Here is a 23,000-nt window from a genome sequence, read left to right on the forward strand (position 1 = left end):
GCGGCGCAAGGCGAGACACGTTAGCCTGTCAGCTTATCGCAGGCCCTCGCTACCGTCACACGCGTCCGCCTTTTTCCCGTTGCCGCACGGCTCTTCCTTTTGCCGGGTAAACCGAAGCTTTGAGCATCGCCATCTTACCACGGCGACCGCCTCATTGCTAACCGCTCGGCGGCAGCGTCTCGTTCTCGCTTATTAGCCGGCGAGCGCGATGGCGCGGGGATGAGCAAACACGCCCGCTTTCCGCTCGCGAAGTCGTCACCGCGGCGACCGGCTAACGCTAGCGACGGCAAATCTTCGATGTGAGATGAATGACATCAAATGAGGATTTTTGCATTTTGAAGACATGGGTCATTTTGAGCGGCACGTTAGCCTACGTTCATGCCTGAGGTTGGGAACCTCTTGTTGACAGTTTCACCAGCTATCAAAAAATCACCGCGCCTCCGCTTACCTTTCGGATTCTACCGATCGTCCGCCGACGGAGGTGATTTGGCTCGCCGGCCGCCGGGAAAAAAAACGTGACTTTTTGCACACCTCGCCCTGTGCGCAAATAGTCTCGTGGCTTATGCGCGTCCTATGGGCGTGTCGCTTTGTTGTCGCGACGACGGACCGGGGCAAGAATTCATCAGAGGGTGTGGCCCGAATTTGCAGAGAGGGCGAGGCTGCGGCGCACCCTCGCGCTCGCTCGCTCGCACGCACTCAAACTGCCCGCCGTTGCTCAGCTCAGGTAAGGTGAAAACTTTTGTTTTTGATGATTCGCTTTAACTCCCTTGCTCGTTTGCAACTGGCGAAGCTGGCGGGGGAACGACGAAACAAAAAGTTGGAAGGTTTTGGGGTTTTTTTCCGCATGCTTGACAAACCGTGTCACGAGACGTTTCGTAAGAGCGGTGCGGCCGTTCCTAATATTTTGAACGACGAGAGCGCCTCTCGCCGCTAAACGCGACGGCCTAGGGCGCGCCTCTTCGAACCCTCGCCACAGACAAAGAAGACTGCCGTTCTTTTTCTCCCCGTGCAAAACGTTAGTAAGGAGGAATCAAGTGCGCGGGAGATAGCAGGCATTTTTGCGAGCCCCTCAAAGCGCTGTGTTTTTCTTTTTCAAGTTGCCACTTGTTTGCTTGGCCGCGGAAGAAGATCATGAACGTAAGTGTCTTCTTTTGGTGCCGCGATGTCGGAATGCGCGGAATTCCGACGGACGCCCCCACACGCTCGTCTGCGTTTGCAGCCACCTGGCCGCGGTTGACTTGTTTTTTTTGCGTGTGTGTGTCAGCTGTGTGACGCGCTGGATGATTGCCCCTCCTCCGGGGCCGCCACCCAATCGGCGGGGAGCGGCGCTTGGCCCGGACAGCCCAACCAGTGGCCCGGTAAGTCGCGCCGCGGGAGCGGAAAAGCGTTTTGTCCGATGATCTCGATTTCTTCTTCTTAACGTCAAGCGTTCTGGCTACGCTGGTGTGAATTAGCGTATTTTCCGCACTATAAGGCGCGCCTTCAATGAATGGCCTATTTTGAAAGCGCGTTCTCGGGTAGTGGCCCCAGTATTACCTGATACCGATCCAGACCAAAGCCAGCTGGATAAGGGATGTGATAACGTGGCGCTACGCCGTCCCGGATGAAATTGAATCGTTTGGGCAAAAAAAAATGCAATTACCGCCCCTCTTTTTCACCAGGTGGAGCCACCAACCCCACCTGGGGTGGAGCTGGAGGCGCCTGGCCCGGTCAGCAGCCCGCGGGCGGCGCCGGTCCGGGCTCCTGGCCCGGTCAGCAGCCGGCGGGCGGCTCCGGTCCGGGTTCCTGGCCCGGCCAGCCGCCGGCGGGCGGCGCCGGCCCGGGTTGTTGGCCCGGCCAGCAGCCCGCCGGAGGCGGCGGCTCGGGTTGTTGGCCCGGCCAGCAGCCCGCCGGCGGCGGCAGTCCGGCCGGTTGGCCCGCTCAACAGCCGGCGGGCGGCGACGGAGTAGCGGGCGGAGCTCAGTGGCCCGGTCAGCAGCCGGCGCCCGGCGGAGGACCTCGGTGGCCGGAAGCGGCCCCCTCAAAAGGCTCCGGGGGCTGGCCCTCTCCGTCGCCCGGAACGGCTTCTCTGGTAGCGCCCCGCGCGCGCCTCGACGGTGAGCGCGAGTGCGCCGGGCCGCCATCTTGACAAAGTTTGTGTTCCAGACCGTCCCGTACAGCCAGAACCTTCCCAGCGGGCTGAAGAACGGAAGCCTGATTCACATCAAGGGAAGCGTCAAGCCCAACGCCGACAAGTCAGTCCGACCACGTTCGAAGGAGCGGACGTCGTTGGCGTTCGGGCGTCGTTCGCCGCCACGGTTCTCGCAAACGGACGCCAAATGTCTCGGCTTTGCCCTTTCCTTTGATTTTAAAACCGCTGATAGTGGCACGTCGGCAACCGTAACGATGTGGATCACGAAGAACGTGTAAAAAAGGGTGTCAAAATAATGATGGGAAGGGGAATCGGGTTTTTTGTTTGTTTGTATTGCAACCACTTCCGGCCTGGCGTTTCAAAGTAAAAGCGAGGCTTTTCAAAACAAGAATGAAATCGATCGCCGACGACTTAATGACGAAGTGCTGCGTCCAGGGTGACGGTGGACCTGTCCAGCGACCGCGACCTGCTCTTCCACTTCAACCCTCGCTTCAACGAGAACGGCAGGCAGGTGATCGTCAGGAACAGCAGACTGGGCGGCAGGTGGGGCAACGAGGAGAGGAGCCTGTCGCGCTTCCCTTTTGCGCGCGGGCAGCCCTTCGAGGTAACGTCGCCGCCGCGCGGTCGAGCCCGAGCCGCGCCGCGCCGCGCCGCGCCGCGCGTCCTCACCCGCGCGCCTTTGCGCGCCTTTGCGCGCCTCTGCGCGCCTTTGCGCCCCTCGCAGCTGAAGATCGAGTGCACGTCGAGGGGGTTCGAGGTGTCTGTTCAGGGCTCGCGTCTTTTGGACTTCAAGCACCGCGGCGGAAACCCCGCTCAGATCCGGCGCCTGGACATCTACAACGACGTGGCGCTCTCGCACGTCAGCATCCAGTGACCTCCGAGCTGGGGGCGTCGCGGCCTCTCTGGAAAATAAAGCCGACTTTTGACGCGTCCGTCTCAGTTATTGCTCGTCAGGAGGAGCGCCTTTCCGTCTCGCGCACGCGAGCTTCGGCCGGGCGTCGACGTCAAGCCGCGCCCCTTCCGCCCGCCAGCCGCGGGTTTGCTCTTTCTTCCGAAGGCTGCTCCAATGGTTTGCGCTTCTTTTTTTTTTCTTTTACCCGCGCGTCTTCCGGTCCGACGACCGACGTCCACTTCCTGTCCGCGGGCCCGTCTTGCACATCGAGCAAGCTAGGACGCGGGTCGGCGCCTGCGGCTGCCCCCGGAGCCCGCCCCCGGCCCGGCCGCCGGCCAAATGCGCGTGCCGGCGCTTCGAGCGGCCGGTGGAGAAGTACAACGCGCAAGATGTGCAACCGGCGCTACGGGCGCGGCGACGCCTCGTGCTGCCGCTGGCACCGCAAGCCCTACTGCGGGGCAGAAACGGTTGCCCCTCCCTCCCCACCCGAAAAGATCTAGGCCGCAGCCGTGGTCCGACGTCCCCTGCTCGTGAGTTGCTTTGAGGAAGCGTATCATCTGATACGTTCGTTTGATTCGGGGATGCTTTGAGATGCGCCTCGCTTGTTCCCAAAAATTCGCATCTCAAATCTGTGCCTGTTGATCGTTGATCCTCTTATACAAACATACTTCAATAGTTTTTCAATTGGTAATCCGATCCATGACACATTTTATAAACTTGATTTGAAGTCAGATTTATTTAATCGTGTATTTATGTGGGCGATGGATGAAACTTTAAACTGACATTTATTTCACGGGACATTTACAGTCATTTTCGGCCCTCGATACAAACTTGGAGTTGCAGTTCAAAAGCTTTTTTCGCTCTTGCTGCGCGCATTTCGGCCACGCGGGGGCAGTGTTTGGACGGCGCAGTGAAGAAAGAGAACGTGACGGAATTCGGAAGTTGCCGCCTCTGGCGGCTCCTGACGCCATTGGCCGAAAAACGGTCGGCTGATTCTCACGGGGCCATCTTGGAAGTCCCTCGCTCGTTTCCGTGACTTGTTGAGCGGAAGAAAAAGAAAAACGAGGCGAAGGCGCGAAGGGACGCAAATCGCGTCTTTGCCTAAAGTTCAAGTTTCCTTTCGTCTCTTTGTCGGGCGGATCGAGCGACTGATGTCGAAGATACTTTCTCAGCTTTTAGCCGACGCCTCCAAACCGGCGAGGGGCTCCTCGCAAAAGTTTGCGAAGCGTCGCGGGGCTCGCCGTCGAAGGGCGTTTTAATGGCGCCCTCGCCCGACTGCGCCGCCTCCTTCGGCTTCAGCGAGTGGCGGCCGCGAGGTCGTCGAGAAGCGTGAAGTAGTTGTACTTGATGTCGTAGTCCATGTCGTACCAGAAGTTTACTGAGAAAGAAAACCCAAAACAAAGCACGTCCAAACACATTTGTTGGAGCCGAAAACTGCAAGGTTTCGGGCGCCGTTTCCCAGGCGTCTTTAAGAGGCGGGGCTTAGGAGGTCCCCGAGCGACGCCTGGTCGCGAGGCGTGCTCGACCGCGGCGCGTCGTTGCCTTTTACGTACGGACCGGCGCGGCGATAGATACGTGACGGACGGACGCGCAGCGCAGACATGTACTGCGGCGGGCGCGATGCGCTTAGGCGGCCCGGCTCATTTTCACGGCCGGGGTTCTACTTTTTCAGGCCGTCCCACCTGCGACGCAGCCGTGCGACTGCGTGACGTGGTGGAACCACAGGGACGGCAGGTAGAGCAGCTCCCCCGCCTCCACGCTGCAGCGCAGGGGGCGGGCCCGGCCGTACTCGGGGTAGCGCTCCAGGTCGGGCTCCAGCGGGTCCAGGGGGATCCACGGCACCTGGCGGGGGGAGGGGGCCGTCGGACGGGACGGCGGAGGAGAGGGGGGACGGCCGCGCGCCCACGCACCCGCCGCCCGCCGCTCTGCTCCAGCACCTCAAAGTCCCCGTCGTCCTTCTGCCGGTAAACGGCCGGCCGGTAGAGGCCTGGGCGCCGAGGGTCACCGCCCCGTCCCGGGAAAGAGAGAAAAGCCCGGCCGTATCACTCGGGACAAAAGCGGGCCGTTTGTCCGCCGAGTCGCACCGGCCGTCGGACCGGAAGACGACAGACAAACTTTTACCGTTTGTATCCATTCCCATCTTATCTGTGGTCGCCGCGGCAAGCGCGGGGGGGGGGACGCGATCGCTTCGGTTACCGTAAGGGACGAAGGGCCTGTCGGTGGGCGGCAGCAGGATGAAGTCCTTCCGTCCCGAGATGACGCAGTAAACGTTCTCGTAAGGGTCTTTGTGGACTGAAACGGGAAGCGGGCCCGAGTTGGCGGCCGCCCATGAACCCGAGGCGGCGGCGGGCGCGTCTCACGGGAGGTGACGGCGGCGGCCTCGCCCAGCCAAAAGTTGACGGCGTCGGGCCGCTTTCCTGAAAGGGGAAAAGGCCGTGAAGGCGGCTAGTCGGCGAGCGCGGCGGCGCCGGGGGGCCCACCTAGCGCCGCGCTCATCCAGCCCACGTGCGCTTCCACGTCGGGCGTCAGCTCGGGGAGTTCCTCCAGCAGGTTGGAGCACTGCTTCTGCACGTAGAAGACGCCGCCCCGCTTCGCCTGACGCACAAGCGCACGCCTCCTCTTACATGGTCGCGCGCGTAGTCGCACGCTCGCACGCAAACCCGTTGGGGTTCCAAAGTATTCCGTTTAGTACCAAAAGTTAGCGCTAATTTGTCACCTAGCTGAAAGCGAGCCGGTTATAACGTAAATATCCGTCTTTGGCACGGGAGGACTGGAAGTTTGGAAGTCCCTTTTGCCGTCACCTTTCCTTGGATGATGTCCAGCACGGAGGAAAAGCTCATGCGGCGTTCCTCGGGCATGACGAAGCGATCCTTCCTGACGGCGTCGGCGTAGCCGTCGGGCGTCACCGCCACGCTGATGACCTTGGCGCCCACCTTCTCCCTGCCGACGCAAACGGGGGCTGGGGCCGGGCCGGGCCGGGCCGGGGCGGGCCGGGGGCGGGGCGTCCCACCTGAGGTACGCGGGCGTCCACTTGGACAGGGCCGGCCAGTGATCCAAGGCCTTTCGGACCACGCACGGCTTGTTGGGGGCGATCCAGCGGCGGTAGAAGTCCAGCGGCTCGGGCGGCCCGTCCACGTAAGGCACCCGCGGGTTCAGATACAAATCTGAGGCCCGACCGCAATTATTATTCCTATTTTCGCCGGGACGCACGCGACGAAATCGGACCGTTCATAAAGCTATTTAGCTGCGTTGCAAGCAGTATCGTAAATTTCCAACGCGCCGCTTTTCTCTCGCGCGTTTAGCCCCGCAGCTTACGGTCCGGTGCCGTTCGTCTGCACTTTTTTTTTTACTGGCCGCCGGGGAGGAGGGGGCAATCTCCCGGTAAAGCGACACGGAAGAAGACACTGTTCGAGTATCGTTTTGAGTCCGGAAGTGCCATTGTACTTGCCGCCGGGGGCGGGCTCATCGGGCGTGTTACCGTTGTGTTGGTGCGGTGGTCTAACGATGGGAGTGTGTTGAGAATATGTTGCTGCTGCTCTTCTAACCAAATGTGCAGTCTTTGTAAAGCAGGCGGTTTGGAGGGAAAACAAAAACGAAGTATTTAAAAAAACTTCCATGTTGCACCATCGGGCGTAAATATCTGACGGCGCGGCCTAGACGTGACCAAAATACATTTTCTGTTCAAATTCACTTGTTGCGGCTTATAATCCGGCGCACCCAATCGAACAAAAATCGCAGGTAATTGGAATATTTGCGAGTGTAGCTGCAGTACTAGTAATAGCTGACTGACTACGCCTGAGTGACTATCAATAAAAAGTAGTCTCGGTAGCGGAAGCACGATACTTATTAATAACATCGAGGAAGCGGCGTTGATGGTTTCAGCACAGCGTTAGTAGTCTTGTGATTATTGTCGTAGGAGTGTATCATTAGTACTGGTGTAGTAGCACTACTATGAACGCTAGGAGCGGACTTGAAATATAAAATACAATTAGTTTTAGCGCAAGTAGTGAAAGTAAGAAGAGTTAGGAGTAAGCGCGGTCGGAAAAGTATTAATAGCGTATTATGGTGCCGTAGTGCTAGAACTATAATTAGCATCGGTACTGCTACTGACAAGTATAACTCGGCACAAGTACATAAGTAAAAGCAGTGTATATTGTTGTACCGTGAGCCTCGAGTGCGAATTGAGTCAGTCGTTCCTTTACGGCATCCATGACGTTTGCGCGTGGCTCCTGTGAACAACGATAACGATCGATCATCCAATCGAATCACATTGTAGTCCACACTCTTTGCGCGTGCGCACTGCGGCTTCGTCGTCCGCCTGCTTAGTTTCGGGTATGTCTCCACCCCCATGGCCGGACACTGAACTACAATCTACCAAAGCAGGACGTTTCGCGCACGAATATCGGCGTAATAAATTAGTCTTTTAGGTAGATTTTAAATATCAGGGAGTTGTAAATTAGTGCGAAGCAAAAGCCGAGTGATTGGTGACGTTTTTTCTCGCGACATACTTGCGTGATGTGATGCGCGCGCGTGCCCTGACGTCACATCCGGAGATTTTCTCCTGACAGTTACTGGGCGGCTCGCCTTGTTTATCGTTATTATTTTTTAATCAAACTTCTTCGGCACAGTAAAACAAAAATTTTCCCCCGCCGAACCGCGGGCGCAGCGCAACATTTCGTCTCCGTGACGTAAGTGACACCGCGTCCGGAACTGTTTGCTCTTAGCGTGCTAACGGATATGGCTTACGTTAGCTTAGCTTCGAGCTCACGCGCATGCGCATTTAGGTCAACACGCTCGTCGCTCGAGTGAGACCGATCGATGTATCGCACAGTTTGGACTTTTGAGTCCGGATGGGGAACAGCGCTCTCAAGTCCCACCTGGAGACTTCCCAGAAGACGGGAGTGTTCCAGCTCACCGGCAAAGGACTGAGCGAGGTCAGGTCACGCGTCTGCTCGGCGTGTGCGCTTCGTCAAATCGAAGTCGGCATGTTCCGGTGCCGTTTATGTTCGACAGTCTGCATGTTCAAAAGTACCGTTTAGACTGAGCACCTTCTGTCGCTGCGCATGTGTGCGTGGCAAGGGGGCGTCCTCCAGTGTTAAGTGGGTCCTATGAACAGCCGGTACCGGGGTTTCGGTTCCTCATGTACTGGAACCACATGGGTTCTGTCAGGCCCGGCCCCACGTTGCTTCTACAGTCATCAGCATGTTGGTTCTGTTGTCCGATTACAGGTTCTGATCTTTTACCGTCTGGGTTCTGCGAGAAATCTATTGTACGTGGTCAGATAACGATGCGCGTTCCGGTACCATCACTGTTGCGTCGGCGCGGGTGCCGGTTTGCAAAGTTGCCCGTCTGATCTGGACCTCCCCGACGTGCCAACGATTCTGCCGAGGCGCCGGCCGAGCCCGCGGGTCGCTTACGCTAAGCTAACGGGTTCCGATGCGGGTCTCCAGTTTCCCGAGGAACTGCAGAGGCTCACGGCCAACCTCCGCACGGTGGACCTGTCCGACAACAAGCTGGAGTCGCTTCCCGCGTCCGTCGGAAACTACGCGCAGCTCCGGAGTTTGACGCTCAACTCCAACAGGCTGGGTGAGTCCCAAATATTCCGGAAAGCCCGGAACCGGTCGCGAAACTCTTCCGGCGCTGTCGATTTATTTCTTTTTTTCCTCCTCAGGCGGACTTCCGGCTGAAATCGGGAAGCTGAAGAAACTGGAGACCCTCAGTCTCAGTTGCAACCGGATCCAGCAGCTCCCGGCCACCCTGGACCAGCTCAGGGCCCTGCGGACCCTCGTCCTGTCCGGGAACCGCCTTTCCGAGTTCCCCGGCGGACTCGGCGCTCTGAGGCACCTGGATCTGCTGGACTTGTCCCGCAATCAGATTCATAGTGTCCCCCCAGAGGTGTCGGCGCTGCAGGCCATTGAGATCAACCTCAACCAGAACCAGGTACCGAGCGATTAGACTCAAGTCATACTTGTCGATCGGGAGCCAGAACCGGGTACAGAACTAATGAAACAGGAAGCAAAAGCGCGCACGACGCAGCTACCGGAGCCGGGGAGCGAACGATCCGATCGGTTCCGTCAGAAGCGGAACTCGCGAGGGGACCTTTGATCGGCCCGTCACGAAGCGGCCATTTTAGGAAAGCGGCCGCCGGGCCGAAAGGGAGTAGCGCGAGGTACCGAAGACTTTGGCCGGGCCGTCCGGAAGTGGCACCGGCTCACGTCCAAACTGAGCGACCGGTTAAAGGAAGCGGTCGGTCGCACATACCGTGCGATCGCAGGCGTCCGATGAGAAGCGGAAACCCCCGAATCCGTCGGATTCGACCCGGGCCGGCTGGCGGACCGTCCGATAGGTCCAACGGAAATCGGGACCGTACGGTTAACCCAAGAGGTAGCGGGGACAGTCTGACGGACAATCGTACCGGATAGCAAAACGGAATGGCTCGGAACGCGGCCCGACGCGCGGCGAAGAATCTATAACGAAAGTCGAATCGCTCGCCTGGCAGATCTCGCTGCTGTCGGCGGACGTGTCTCGGTGTCCTCGCCTGAAAGTTCTGCGCGTGGAGGAGAACTGTTTGGAGCTGGCCGCCATCCCGCTCTCCGTCCTGAGGGAGTCGCAAGTGTCCCTCTTCTCGGTGGAAGGCAACCTCTTTGAGGTCAAGAGCCTGCGGGACCTGGACGGCTACGACAAGGTGAGGCGCTTCCGAGCCGGATCGCGCCGCGCCGCGCCCAGCTAGGCTAAGCTAACGGAGGTCAGCGAAGGTTCCCGACCGCTTCCGGCCTTTAAGCTGCCAGCGGCAGCGGCGGTCGAACCGTCGCTCGCCGCCGCCACAGGTACCGAACGCTCGGATCGCTCCGATGGTCCAGAAAGAACGGGCCCCGCTCACTCAGATGATCGGAACCGTGACGAAGCAAAAGTTTTCCCATCGGCACGATCCCATCGCTTCCGCCAGTACCGCAGGCCGGTAGCGAACAATCAGACGGCTGAACCGGAGCCGTACCGTCAAACGGCTCCAACGAGAACCGCGGCCGGAGGTTCCGCCCGACTCTGTCCAAATGCGACCTCGTAACTTCTTGTGACTCGCTCGAACCAATCGGGGTGCAGAATGTGACAAACGCCGCTTCCCTCCTCAGTACATGGAGCGTTTTACCGCCACCAAGAAAAAGTTTTCCTGAAGAGCGCCCGCAGCGCCGCCCGCTCCTCCTCTTCCTCGTCAGACGGGAAGCGGAAGAAGAGACCGGTCCGCCGCCTTTCCCGCCGACCCCGACGGCGAGTGCGGCAAGTGGCCTCTGCCGCGGACTTGCCCGGAGGAACGGTGGAACCGCGACCACGCGAGCACGTGACGTGACGTGACGCTCCCCATGAACAAAACAGACGCGCCGCAAGCCGGCGGCGCATTTTGCCGAAGAGGAAGTCGTGACACGCTCTTCTCGTGACGCCATCTATTTGCATCCTAATTGAGTCTTGCTAGCCACCGGCCTCTGTCAAGCTGTCATTTCCGTGTGTTTTGGTCACATTAGTAACGAATGAACTTTCACAATAAAGGCATACCTCGAAGCGCCGCCGCGGACGCTTAATGTACTGTGCGCTTGTTGATAAAATAGGAATTGATCTCAAGTTTTGTACATGGTTATATTCATAATTTAATTGAGATCGATTGCAGAGTTGAAGGATTAAGATGTCATATACTGTACTCATAAAATAAAGGAATATATGAAAGATGTTCTTCCCTCACTGGTTTTTGTATATTTAAGGGCTTTTTTTTGTTTTTTTTAACTTTTCCTCAATCATCAAAATTGCGGTCAAATTCACAGGCTGTAATAAAACGTTGTCGTATATCTGGGGTGCTGAAGTAGCAAAGATCAAAGACTTCGATGAGACGAATCGATGTTGAGAAAGATGCAAAACGAAGAAAAAGAAGAGCGGCCGCGTTCGGCCCACGAGCCGTACTTGGCTCCAATCTTATTTTGAAGGCGCGGAATCCCACATCCGGACCGGTCACCTGACGTCACCGTCACAATCTCAGCAAAGCAGCACCCCCCACGGTCAACAACTGCCCCTTCGCTCCCTCGCTCCCGCTGAGGAACTTTCTTCCACAACTCCGTCTTCTTGCGACTCCCTTTTTTCGGGAGGCCATCGAGCGTCGGATCGAAGCGGGTACGCGTGCCGGCGGCCCGGGAGGTCAAAGTGCGCATTTGAGCAAATTTGTCCTTTTTCTCCGCAGGACTTGAGCGAAGAAACAAACATGCTCGGCCAGGTGCTGAGGCTCGTGCTCGTCGCCGCGCAAGCTTCGTGCGCTCTCGGTGAGTTTCACCGGATTCATTGATATTTTTTTTTCGCGGCGATCGCTTGTCGGGGGGTGTGCACTTGTTACCCAGACTCCAGAGGGACCTTTTTTCGCACTTGCACACGCTCCAAAATAAAACGCGCCACAGCTTCCGTCGTTGTCCGATGCTTGCATACTATCGCGCGCCGGTCGGGGAGGACCGCGCGCCTTGCCGCGGTGACGTCACCAGATTCGCCGCAGCGGGGTGACGTCGGCGAGGATGTACGGGAAGAGTGATGATGTCACGTTAGCGGACTTCCTGTTTGCTCGAGTCCGGGAGACGTTTTATTTTGGAAAGCAAATGTGACAGGAGTGACGTGGGCTCATCCTTCGCCAACATGTACAGTATACATATACGCCTCAAGAGAAATGTTGCGTCCAGTCTAGTTGTACATAGTTCATTTTTCGAAAAGCTCCGTAGATAAAACATTTTGCTGAGCAGCAAATGTCACCGCACGTTGAGGGCCGCTTAAAAACGGACGGCGGCGGGCCGTAGTTTGGCTCCCTCTGCCATAAGTTCCGGTCTGTTCGCGGCCGTCAGGCGGCGTGACGTTCAGCCGGCACCCGAGCAACCAGACGGCGTCTCAGGGGAACGGCGTGCGGCTGGGCTGCGCCGTGGAGGGCGCGGAAGAGCCCGAGGTGGTATGGATGAAGGACGGCGCTCGGCTCCTCGCCAGCGACCAGATGTTCATCGCTCTGGGCGAGAAACATTGGGAGACCTACCACAGGTACGCCGCGACGTCCGCAACCTCAGGCCCGTTCCCCTTTCTTCCTCGGCGTTCTCGTCCCGCCAGCGTCAAGTCGGTCCAGCAGCAAGATGCGGGTCAGTACTGGTGCCAGGTGGAATTCCGCGGCCAGACGTTCTCCTCCCAACGGGCTTGGATCACGGTAGAAGGCGAGGACCCCACGCGGACGCCGTCGGGTGCGTCTTTCCTTTGCGAGCGCGGGCGTCATCGCGTCGGTCCTTTGCAGGCGTCCCCCACTTTGTGGAGGAGCCCCGGGACGTGTCCACGCTGCCCGGCCGGCCCTTCAACCTGACCTGCGCCGCCGTCGGACCGCCCGAGCCGGTGGAGGTTCTGTGGTGGCTGGGCGGCGTCCGGGAGGGAGGCGCCGCCCCCTCCCCCTCCGTCCTTCATGTCTCGGGTAGGACGCGGCGCGATGATGTCGCCCGGCCCGCCTTTGACGCTCCCGCGCACCGCAGGTGTCAACGACACGCTCAAGTTCTACTGCGAGGCCCGGAACGCCCGCGGGATCTCCGTGTCCAGGACGGGAACCGTCCGCATCAAAGGTGAGGCTCGGGTTAGCGCGGCGCGCGTTTTCGGGGGCGGGCTCGGTAACGGGGCCGTCGTCTCGCGGCAGCGCTGCCGGCGGCTCCCGCCGGGCCGAGGGTCGCGGAGATGCCGGACGACGACGCCTTGTTGTCATGGGAACCGGGATTCACGGGGAACTCCCCGTTGTCCGCCTGCGTCGTCCAGGTAACGCCTCCTTGATATTTGACCCCGCGGAGCCGCCGGCGTGCGCCGTTGTGCGAAAGCTCGGCCCGTTTTCCCCCCCTCAGGTCCGACGGCTGTCTCCCGGTGGCGCGCTCTGGTCCGAGCGGCGGGTGTCCGTCCCCCCCCACGGCCTCGCCCTCGCCGGTCTCGCCCGCCACTCAAACTACAGCGCGCGCGTCTCCTGTCGAAACGAGGTGGGGGCGTCGCCCTTCTCCCCCTGGACGTACTTCGTGACGCCCGAGTCAGGTGAGCCGCCGCGGCCGCCGCGGGCCGGCCCGGCGTCACAAAGGGGCCGGCCCGGCGTCACAAAGGGGCTCCGCTCGTCCGCCCAGTGCCCTCGGCGGCCCCTCGGAACCTGACCTTCGACTTGTCGGAGCGGCTTCTGAGTCTGGAGTGGGCGGAGCTCCGGCAGGAGGAGCTTCGGGGAGAGCTGCTGGCCTACAAGGTGCGATGGATCCTGGGAGGGGAGCGGCAGGTGAGGCAGGTGTTTCTGTGGCCATTTGCGGACCCTTCTCAAGTGGCCTGCAGCACTTCCAAAAATGGCACTTTGCCACTAATAGGCTTCTTTTCCATACCCTGATGCTTTTGTAGCAAATAAACCATTTACCTTCACTTTATAACACTGTTGCGATAAAAAAAAAAAAGACTAAATAAACATGTGTAGACAGACAGACAGACGGAGCAATTTGGCAATTTGGCATGGATTTGACTATTGATTATTCGTCAATGAATCTGTGTGTCCAGGAGCCCCTGCTGTTCAAGGAGCCCCGCGCCCGCCTTTCGGGCGGCGCCCGCTTCTTCAACTCGTCCGTCCAGGTGTCGGCCTGCACGTCGGTGGGATGCGGACCCTGGAGCCCCGCCGTGGTGGTCCTGCCCGCTGCGGGTGCGTTGGCCCGCCCGCCCGCGCGTGCAAAAGGAGCGCTCATGTCACACCGGGCCCTTTAGGCGGCCGGGCCGTGACGGCGAGCGTCCCCGTGGAGCGGAATCACATTTGGGTCGGCGTCCTCTTCGCCCTTCTGGCCCTGACCGTGCTGGCCCTGCTTTTCTCCGTCTTTGCCCGCCGGCGCGGGAAGGAAATGCACTTTGGGTAAGAGGAAGTTGTCAGAGCAGCGCGTCCGACTTGACCGCGCGTCTCTCATCCGTCGTCGTTTCTTTCCCGCCGTCTTCAGTCGGGTTTTCCCGCCCGCCGGCGCAGAGACGCCGGTGTCCTTCACAGCCGCGCGCTCCTTCAACCGAAACGCCGGCGACCCGCAACGTTCCACACGTGAGTTCCGCAACGGTCCTTTTTTTTTGGAATCTCTTTCCGACAAGTGTTCCCGTGACGTCAAATGCTCGTCGGCGAGCTCGTTTCTCTCTGACGAATCGCGCGATGGCGCTCGCGGCCAGCGCTCCTCTCGAACGGAAGCTTTTTGAGCACTGTCGTTAACGGGGACGAGGTTGGCTGCTTTTTTCTTTTACAACGCGCGGTTCGTCGGAGCCCCCCCCCCCGAGCGCCCCAAGCTGGGCTTTTGGCCACGCCCCCCGCCGCCACGTTAGCCTTCAACCGGACGAGATCAACTCCGTCGTGTGCCTCCCTCTAGTGGACAGCCTGGGTATCAGCGAGGAGCTCAACAGTAAGCTGAAGGACGTTCTCATCCCAGAGAGGCTGCTGGTTCTCGGACACACGCTGGGCAAAGGTGGCTCCGCGGCTTCGCGTGTCCGTTTGAGCGCGCGGCGGCCTGACGGCGCGCCCGCCTGCGTTGCTTTAGGTGAGTTTGGCTCGGTGCGCGAGGCCTTCCTGAAGACGGACGACGGCCGGGTCCAGAAGGTGGCGGTCAAGGTCCTGAAATGTGAGTTGTCCCCGCCGGCGCCACCAAACGCGGCGCCCTGACGATGCGGCCGCGCCTCCAGCCGACATCGCCTCGTCGGACGACGTGGAGCGGTGCCTGAAGGAGGCGGCCCGCATGAAGGATTTCCGGCACCCCAACGTGATCCGGCTCGTCGGTAAAGCCGAGCCGCTCCCGAGATCCGGTCGGGAGGCGGGCCGGGTCTTGACGGGCGCCGCCTTCGCTCCCGCAGGGGTCAGCCTGCAGCGGCGTCACGCTCAGCGTTTGCCCGTGCCCATGGTGGTCCTACCCTTCATGAAGCACGGAGACCTGCACACCTTCCTGCTGCTGTCCAGGCTCGGGGAGCGACCTTTTGTACGCCGCCTTCGCACCTCCCCCGTTGGAGATGGCGCCCACGCTTTGGACTGGCAAACCCGTCCGTTCCGGCCTTCCCGTGCGGAGTTTGCGTGTTCTGCCCACGCCCGCGCGGGCTCCGTTCCGGTTCCTGTGTGTAGTTTGCATGTTCCCCCCGTGGGTTTTCTTCGCATACTCTGCTTTCCTCCCGCAAAAACACGCACGCGGGCGTATCGGCCACTGCGATTTGGCCTTAGCCGAATTTGGCGGGGCGAATGGTCGGAGTTTGCCAGTCGGCCATGTGGTCGCCACGCCCGGGCGGTCCCCCTCACCCTCGCCGCACACGTCCTTCGCCGCCTGACTGACGCGCGCGTTTCCCGCCAGGACCTGTCGACGCAGGTGCTGGTTCAGTTCATGTTGGACGTGGCGCGAGGAATGGAGTACCTGAGCGCTCGCAATATCATCCACCGAGACCTGGCGGCCCGCAACTGCATGTGAGTCGGCGCTCCGCCGTTTGCGTCGTCGCCGCCGCCCGTTGTGACCTCGCCTCGCTCGGCGTCAGGCTGGATGAGAACATGGTCGCGTGCGTGGCGGACTTTGGGCTGTCCAAGAAGATCTACTCGGGAGATTATTACCGGCAGGGATCCGTCTCCAAGCTTCCCGTCAAGTGGATCGCTCTGGAAAGCTTGGCCGACAACGTCTACACCACGCAGAGCGACGTGGTAATACGGGCGCTCGCTCTCGCGCACGCTCCCGCTTTTGCCCCAGCCAGTTTAGCTCTCCAGGTTATTTTCCGGTCGCTAAATGTGGAAACGCCACCCTCCCGTATCGACTTGACCAAAGCGCGGCGGCGTCGCAGAGGTGGCTTTTGCCGTTTTTGACGAAAAGGCTGGCAAGCTCCCGCCATCCGGGTGAAATCTCAGCTCCCTGGCGTCTATGCTTTCCCCTATTGATGGAAAGAGAAAAGGATGGGACAAAATAGCGCACGGGGGCGAAGATCTCAAATTCGGTTTCCCGGCAGCCAAATATTGTCATGCAAGCGTGCCAAAAGGGAGCGAAAGAGATTCACGAGGCTCCGGCGCGGCGTCCTCTTCCTAACGGCGGCTTTCATGAGGGAGACGCGCCATTGGCTCCCGACGCGGGCAGGAATTGTCATCTCCTCTCGCCCCCGAACTTGGAACGCGCTTTTGAACAGATAGAAGAACGCGGCCGGATGCCCGAACCCGCGTAAAGAAAAGCGACTAGCCGCCGAGGCGGCGGCCGACGCGTGACGGCGATGCCTTTGCGCGTGTGTGTCAGTGGGCCTTCGGCGTGACCATGTGGGAAGTGATGACCCGGGGTCAGACGCCCTATCCCGGCGTGGAGAACTCTGAGATCTACGAATACCTGATCCGAGGGGAACGCCTCAAGAAACCTGCCGACTGCAGGCGAGACGTGTGAGTGCTCGGCCGCCGCTACGCCTTCGCGCTACTGTCGCCATCGATTCCGGGGCCTTTTATTGTATAGAAGACCGTTATTATTTTTTTTTGCCGTGTGGTTTCGGGAGGGACATTTGAAACCAATCTGAATCGTGGTAAATGAGACTCTTATGCGAATGGATTTTTTTTTTTTTTCGGGCGTGTGCGCGCGTAACCACGAGCATGTCATGTGACCTCTCAGCTACGACCTGATGCACAGCTGCTGGAGCCCGGTCCCCAAATGTCGGCCCACCTTCCAGCGTCTGGCGGTCTTGCTGGAGGAGCTGCGGCTGAGCGTCTCATCCTACGTCAACGTGGAGGGGGACGGCCCGGACGGCGGGGGGGCCCCCGGCCCGCGCTCGGGCGCCCGCCGGGACGAGGAGCGGGACTGGCTGATGGGGGCGTCCGCCGCCGCCTTGGCTATCGGCGGGGACTACAGGTACATTGTGGACCCCTGCGGAGGCCCTCAAGGGGGGGGGCGGGAGCCAGGCGCGGACAGACCGGAAGAGGACGAGGACGCCGTCGTCCACGTGTGAGGTCGTCGCCGATGCGGACCGATTCAAAAGTTTTTCCGACCGCTAGGGTCAGTGACCTCGAACGGAGCGGAAACGGGGCTCCGGACCGAGGCGTTAGCCGCGGCTGTCGAAGAAAATCGATTCAAATCCCAAACGGTTCCATCTGCAACGCCGCCTCCACTCCCAGTACAAACGCCTCTCGTTACCTTACCGAACGAAGGCCTCGGCGCAAAAATACTGTCCCTATTAACCGGAGAAAATACGAAGGTGACAGACGTTGTTGCCGTATCGCGCCAGACGCCGGATGAGACCTGTTTGATTCAGAGGTCTCCAATGACATGAAGGTTCACTTCAAAAAAACATGGCCGGAACCCAGTGAACTTGTCCTGTGTGTATGATTAGTACGCGTGTGGCAAAGCATTCCGTCTGCGAGATAGATAACAAGTCACGCGATGTGTGTCTGCGCTTGCGCTTGAGCGGGCCGCTCAGGGTTGTCGAGATCCAGGCACAACCTTCTCGCTGCAAACGTTTCTTCATTGCAAGCAGTATTGACTGTAGCACATGTATAATCACTAGTTTTACAATTATTCTGACATGAATATGCCGGCTCGCCCACTAACGAGTCAATAGTTTTTTGCCTTGCGATGTTGACCGCGGTCTTCCACTTTTCACCTTTACCCGTTTCATCCACGATTTACGGCGCAGAACTAACAAACGTCAAATTGACATCGGCTACGGCTAACATTGTACGCACTCACATCAAGACACGTGTAATGTACCGCTTTGGGCTGTCGCGTCTGATGTTTGCGTTGTTAGCGCGTCGTTAGCACTTTAGCGATGACATCACACAGGAAGCACGTCGCATGAGCCCAAAGTAAACTTACATGCTCAAAACAATTCCAAATATAACTCTTATTGCTCCTGCGGGCCAGTACACCATTCTCGGATCACTGGAAATGTAAAATAAAAACGTGCAAATGAAACATACTAAAAAAGTGTCACGCACTGCACTCGTCACCAACACGCCGGCACCATCTCAAGGCGAACAAGTGAACTGCAGCCATATTGTCAACTGCTACAATTAAATTAGTCTTTACATGATGTATTTTGATTATTATGCACTAATGTCATCTAATATGTATTTGTTACCGTTTTTATAACATTCTCATCAAGGATTTAGGGGTGGTTTTGGGGTGCTTGGAATGGATTAGGTTGTTTACATGTGAAAGATACACGTTCCGAAATGACTTCCGCAACAACTGAATTTCGTCCACTAGTAGAGGTACCGCTGTAATCTCGCCTCAACCAGCTGATCTTTTATTTTGATACTTTGTTTTATTGCGGTAGCTCAAAAGCGTGACGCGCAACAGCCAAATTGTTTTCAGTCATTTATTTGCCTCAGCTTGTAAGCATGTATGTTCTGCTCGTGTGCAAACTTGAGTTTGGACCGTGATGAGGAATGCTGCTGTTTATAGTTGTAAATTGCCAAATAGAAATTAACATGGAAAGTGAAAACTGCTGCATCCTGTCCCATCTTTGACTCGCTCCAACATTCTCCACCATATATAGATTATGTATTAGCGCCTCGGCTCCTATAGCTATCGTTTGCTCGTTTGTCCAGCAGGTGGCAGTAACGCGCTCTTAAACAGTTGCTTTTCCAAACGCGGCCGGAGACGAAGAAGACAAGGCCGCTGAGGAAAAGTGAGGCGTGTCCTTTTCAAGCAGCACGATTTGTCATTGGGTTAAGGATGTGTGTATGAATCGTTCGTCTAGTCTCGTTTCGGACCGGGTGGGACGCCTTGTTGTAGCTTGTCTGTTTTCTCCTTTAGGACATATAAGAAAAAGCAGCTCCATTCCATGGAAGCAGAGTGTTAGCTTTCTAGCTGCTGCACACGGGATGATTTTCTTTGATGTTTGGCCCGTGGCTCTGAGCCTGCCAACTTGCCGGGGATGCGCAACAAACAACTCCCGTGGGGGCGTCCGGGCAGAAGGCCCGCGAAATTGAGCTCGGCGCTAAGGTCGACCTCTCCAGGTGCCGCTGCAGAAAACCTTCGCGATTGCCACTGGAAAATACAGAGTAACCGGGTAAATAGAAACTTCCATAACCCTCGCTGTTTTTGTGGCTCACGCTTCACAAATTCAACCAAGGCGTCAAACATACGGCCCGCGGGTCGGACACGGCCCTCAGAGAGCTAACCCGGCCCGTGAAATTATGTCTTTCAAATCAGCGGAACTCCCGAGGCGTTTTTGCGATCCGGCCGATTTTGAAATGGGAGGAGCGGAACCTTGTGTCCGTCTTATGCCTTCTAAAATATGCATTTAATGAAGGAAGGAATAAAAAAAAAAAAGACAATAGACATGCCCGTTTAATGAAATTTCAGGATAAATGAGATGAATATTGTACAGTGGTACCTCTACTTACAAAATGAATTTGTTCCGAGTCATTTCGTAACGTGAATCTTTCATAAGTAGGGCCACTTTTTACATGTAAATAGCCTAATCTGTTCCAAACCCCCGAAAATGCTCCCAAATCCTTTAAATGAATGTTGCCATGAATTTTTCCAAAAAGATTAAATTATAAAAATGCATCAAAAAGGTTAACAAATACATATCAAAATGACATTATCAAATAATCATCATCATATATAACACAAAGAATCATTGTAGCGGTTGACAATATGAATGCAGTTCACTTGTTTGCCTTGCCTCGAGACTGTGACCAGTGCAGCGAGAGCGAGACTTTTTTTTTTTGTCCGTTTCATTTGTGATCCAAGAATCATTTAGCAGGACCGATCATATTCATTTTGAGCGGTGTGAGTTTACTTCAGTTTAGTCTGATGTTAGTTCTACGGTGTACATTGTTGCGGATGAATGGAAAAGTGGAAGACCGCAGGAAACATCAATGCAAATAGCAAATTCATAAATGATGAAAACGCATGAGAAACTGTGATACTTACCGCCGCGGTAACGTATGATATTCCAGTACCGAGGGCGCAAGCGCCTCTCCGACGTACGCCGAAAATGTCACCTTTCGTACCCCCGACAAGTTTTCCGCCGAGGTGCCACGTAAGCGGGATTTTTCCTAGCAAGAGGGAGGCCTTCGTAAATGGAGGCACCGCTGCAGAGGGGACGCAAATACCTTGATCGGCTTTACCGAAGTAATGCGGTTTCTCAAAAGCGTATTTTAAAGTCGACCTGCGCTTTTCTCCACCGATCGAGACCGGGCCGACGCGCATAGCAAAAAGCGAGGTACGGTTGATTGTTTTGAAGTCATACAGCACGCTCTTTAGCCGCCCGGATAGACGAGCTCTTTTCCCCGAGCTGAAACGACCGACGACCCCGACCGAGATGTTCACGTCGCGCGGGTAAGCTAGCCTCAGCTATTGAGCAAACTACTCACCTTTTTTTGGGAAGCGGGCTAAAGATGCCGCGCCAAGGCCCGGGCTAACAGAAAAGTAGCCACGGGTAGCAATAGCCGGGCATTTTTGGTTTTCTCACTACCGTCGAAATCTTTCCGACCCAAGATCTCCGGCGACCGAATTTCTTCTCCCGGCGCGCCCTCGTTCCGTTTTACCGAAACGACCGTCCGACGCATCAGGGTGGAGTTAGCGTGCCTTGCAAAAGTATCCGGCCGCCACGGACTTACTAACGTTTGCCACATTTCTGGCTTCAAACAGATATCAAATGTTTTTTGGTCAAAAATGGAGCACAAACGTGAAGTGGAATGACATTCGCTGGGTATTTTAAACTTTTGTAACAAATGTAAAACGGGTAAGTTGGGCGTGTAATAGAATGGGGCCCCTTTCCTTTCAGCGCAGCAAAAGTTCAGTGAGGTTCTCCGAACGATCCAAGGTTGTCCCAATTGACCGACGGCGATATATAGAATTCAGCCGTGTGTAATCACGCGTGCGTATAACCGCACCCGTTCGGCGGTACGCTCGGGGTTCTGTTTGAAACGCAGAAAGCATCGTGAAGCCCAAGGACCACACCGGCGGGCAGGTGGAGGCTTAGGCTTTAGAGGGTTAGCCACCAAACATGCGGAAGAAGGTGCCTCTGGTCAGATGAAAGCAAAAACCCTTTTGGGCCACAACGCAAAACCATACGTTTGGCCTAAAAGAAAGACGGCTCATCACCCCGAACGCACCATCTCCACCGTCCACGGTGGCGGCGTGGTGCTTTGGGGCCGCTTTTCTTCAGCGGGGACGGGCAAGATGCTTAAAACCGATGGGGAGATAGATGGAAGAAACCCTGTTGGAGTCTGGACGGAGGCAAACCACCGACGGAACGGTTCGCAAATACATCCGGGCGTCACGACGGCCAATCCCACTTTTCGTTTTTTTATTGGTTGAAAAAGTCGAAAGTTTCATTCCACTTCACCGTTGAGTCCTACTTGTCCATCGCTGACAAACACCCGTTTGAGGCCCGAAATACGGCAAAAGTTTGAAAAGTTCAAGGGCGCCCAATACTTGGGCGAGGCGCCGTAATTTGGGTTCCTGGCGCAGACGTCGCCAAAGTTTGAAAAGACTTAAGGTGTCGAGCTCCAGTCCTCCAGGGCCGGCATCCTGCATGTTCTCAAAGCGTCTCTCTCAAACAGTTTCAATTCTCTGTAAAAAACAGATTCACTTAAGAATCGGGATTCTCATTTCCTTTCAGAAGCAATTTGAAATACCCCTAAATTGCAGTTGTGGTCCACGCCATGTTTTTGTGGGAAAGGGTATGTCCCTTACAATTCCAAACTTCATGTAACAAAAACTCATAAAAATTGTCGTCTGACGTTCTAAATTGAAAATAGAATTGAATCGCAGACCCAAAAACCTGGACCTAATTAATCTAATCCCGAGACGAATTCCGACCTCTAATATACGTGTGTGTGCGTAAACGCAAGTAAATACTGTAAACCCAAGCGCATTCGATTACTTCCCGACCCCGCGCTACATTCGGTATGTAAAAAAACCTTTGACCTTAACCACTGCTCCAACTATGCCATAGTTATCCTACTTGAGACCAGTATACGTCAATAGCAATTGTTACACGATATCTTTTGTGTAAAACGCAACAGTTGTTGCCGCGTACTTTGTGTTTTCATCAGTCATCCTGGTTTTGCTACGCATGACAAGTGACTACAGACCAGCCCCTCTCAAATAGCGTGTGCGCGGGTGCTGTGTTAAGTGGAATTGCACATCCACGGCATCGGGCGCCGATCTTCTTGTCCAAGTGTGTGGGGGTTACAAACTTTATAAATTGCCGTTGACATTTTTTCTAAATCACGTTCATGATCGAAGTAATATAGAAATGTTTTATACAATTTTGTTCGGGGTAAAATGTTGGTGCTCCTATGTTGGTTGCAAATCAATTCAGATTTTTTTTTTCTAGCATCAAAAGATTGTTTGTCAAAATGTTCCTAGTGTAGATACAGATTGGCATATTTTATTTTCATTTTAGGCACTCTGACGCGCAAACCTCTTTGAACACTGTTAAAAAAAAAAAAAATCAACATTTGATGAAAGTTATATTGCTTTTTTCTTTGGTTCATGTGAAAAAAGGCTAACGTTTCGGATTTACCTTTCCGTTTCTTTTTATAGATATTGATCTTAATCGTTGTCACTTGGGGGGGTGGGGGCAACAAATACTTGAAGCAATGCGACAGAAATGTTGAGATTTGATGTGTTATATTGCAAAGTATTGACGTTTGTGTAAAAACGATTCTGTTGAAATTAAAACGTTGACCATTTTCTCCAGGTTAAAATGTTGGCGCTTTCCTGATCGTGTTACAATTATTTTTCTAGCATGGAAAGATTCATTTGGTCAAAACACGTTTCTAGTGTAAATGCAGAATGGCATGTTTAATTTTCATTTCTGGCACTCCGATGCAACGTGTATAAACCCTGTAAAAAGTAAGCATTTGTTGGAAGTTGATATTGTGTGTGTGTGTTTTTTTGGTTGGCATTAAAAAGAGTAAGATTTGGGATATACTTGTACATTTTCTACGGCAAACGATCGTAATTCTTGGCGCCGAGGGTTCCTTTTCTCTTT

The 23,000-nt window shown here is 56.1% G+C and overlaps 4 protein-coding genes across 10 annotated transcripts; 3 read left to right on the plus strand and 1 right to left on the minus strand.

Annotated features, from left to right (window-relative positions):
- Nucleotides 1–590: 590 nt before the first annotated feature.
- On the plus strand, nucleotides 591–3,058 carry lgals3b (lectin, galactoside binding soluble 3b). Its single transcript, XM_088433339.1, has 7 exons — nucleotides 591–724; nucleotides 1,098–1,137; nucleotides 1,265–1,358; nucleotides 1,662–2,071; nucleotides 2,146–2,234; nucleotides 2,567–2,735; nucleotides 2,856–3,058. The coding sequence occupies exons 2-7, from the start codon at nucleotides 1,132–1,134 to the stop codon at nucleotides 3,003–3,005; spliced, it is 918 nt and encodes a 305-aa protein (XP_088289465.1). The 5' UTR covers nucleotides 591–724; nucleotides 1,098–1,131; the 3' UTR covers nucleotides 3,006–3,058.
- A 682-nt stretch (nucleotides 3,059–3,740) lies between these two features.
- On the minus strand, nucleotides 3,741–7,351 carry jmjd7 (jumonji domain containing 7). Its single transcript, XM_088433332.1, has 9 exons — nucleotides 7,186–7,351; nucleotides 6,034–6,187; nucleotides 5,825–5,963; nucleotides 5,504–5,618; nucleotides 5,384–5,440; nucleotides 5,220–5,315; nucleotides 4,934–5,010; nucleotides 4,706–4,865; nucleotides 3,741–4,401 (listed from the first exon to the last, which is right to left on the minus strand). The coding sequence occupies exons 1-9, from the start codon at nucleotides 7,277–7,279 to the stop codon at nucleotides 4,319–4,321; spliced, it is 975 nt and encodes a 324-aa protein (XP_088289458.1). The 5' UTR covers nucleotides 7,280–7,351; the 3' UTR covers nucleotides 3,741–4,318.
- On the plus strand, nucleotides 6,013–10,738 carry lrrc57 (leucine rich repeat containing 57). Of its 6 annotated transcripts, none has more exons than XM_088433337.1 (5): nucleotides 6,013–6,158; nucleotides 7,855–7,957; nucleotides 8,474–8,609; nucleotides 8,695–8,963; nucleotides 9,523–10,738. In XM_088433337.1, exons 2-5 carry the CDS (start codon nucleotides 7,874–7,876, stop codon nucleotides 9,751–9,753), a joined length of 720 nt encoding a protein of 239 aa, XP_088289463.1. In that variant the 5' UTR covers nucleotides 6,013–6,158; nucleotides 7,855–7,873; the 3' UTR covers nucleotides 9,754–10,738. The 6 variants fall into 6 exon arrangements, with proteins under 6 accessions (XP_088289463.1, XP_088289462.1, XP_088289459.1 ...); XM_088433336.1 differs by having other exon boundaries at nucleotides 6,052–7,711; nucleotides 7,775–7,957; XM_088433335.1 differs by having other exon boundaries at nucleotides 6,053–7,711; nucleotides 7,808–7,957.
- A 281-nt stretch (nucleotides 10,739–11,019) lies between these two features.
- tyro3 (TYRO3 protein tyrosine kinase) lies at nucleotides 11,020–22,883 on the plus strand. Of its 2 annotated transcripts, XM_088433330.1 has the most exons (20): nucleotides 11,020–11,174; nucleotides 11,242–11,320; nucleotides 11,885–12,071; nucleotides 12,138–12,238; nucleotides 12,316–12,486; nucleotides 12,545–12,631; nucleotides 12,703–12,818; nucleotides 12,902–13,082; nucleotides 13,169–13,311; nucleotides 13,581–13,719; nucleotides 13,782–13,923; nucleotides 14,006–14,100; nucleotides 14,417–14,512; nucleotides 14,585–14,665; nucleotides 14,727–14,819; nucleotides 14,895–15,016; nucleotides 15,380–15,489; nucleotides 15,558–15,717; nucleotides 16,295–16,431; nucleotides 16,655–22,883. In XM_088433330.1, exons 2-20 carry the CDS (start codon nucleotides 11,263–11,265, stop codon nucleotides 16,986–16,988), a joined length of 2,553 nt encoding a protein of 850 aa, XP_088289456.1. In that variant the 5' UTR covers nucleotides 11,020–11,174; nucleotides 11,242–11,262; the 3' UTR covers nucleotides 16,989–22,883. The 2 variants fall into 2 exon arrangements, with proteins under 2 accessions (XP_088289456.1, XP_088289455.1); XM_088433329.1 differs by having other exon boundaries at nucleotides 11,885–12,238.
- The last annotated feature ends 117 nt before the right edge of the window (nucleotides 22,884–23,000 follow it).

The sequence above is a fragment of the Hippichthys cyanospilos genome, chromosome 14 (assembly GCF_059441005.1).
Source record: "Hippichthys cyanospilos isolate Australia breed blue-spotted pipefish chromosome 14, RoL_Hcya_1.0, whole genome shotgun sequence".
Taxonomy (NCBI): Eukaryota; Metazoa; Chordata; class Actinopteri; order Syngnathiformes; family Syngnathidae; genus Hippichthys; species Hippichthys cyanospilos.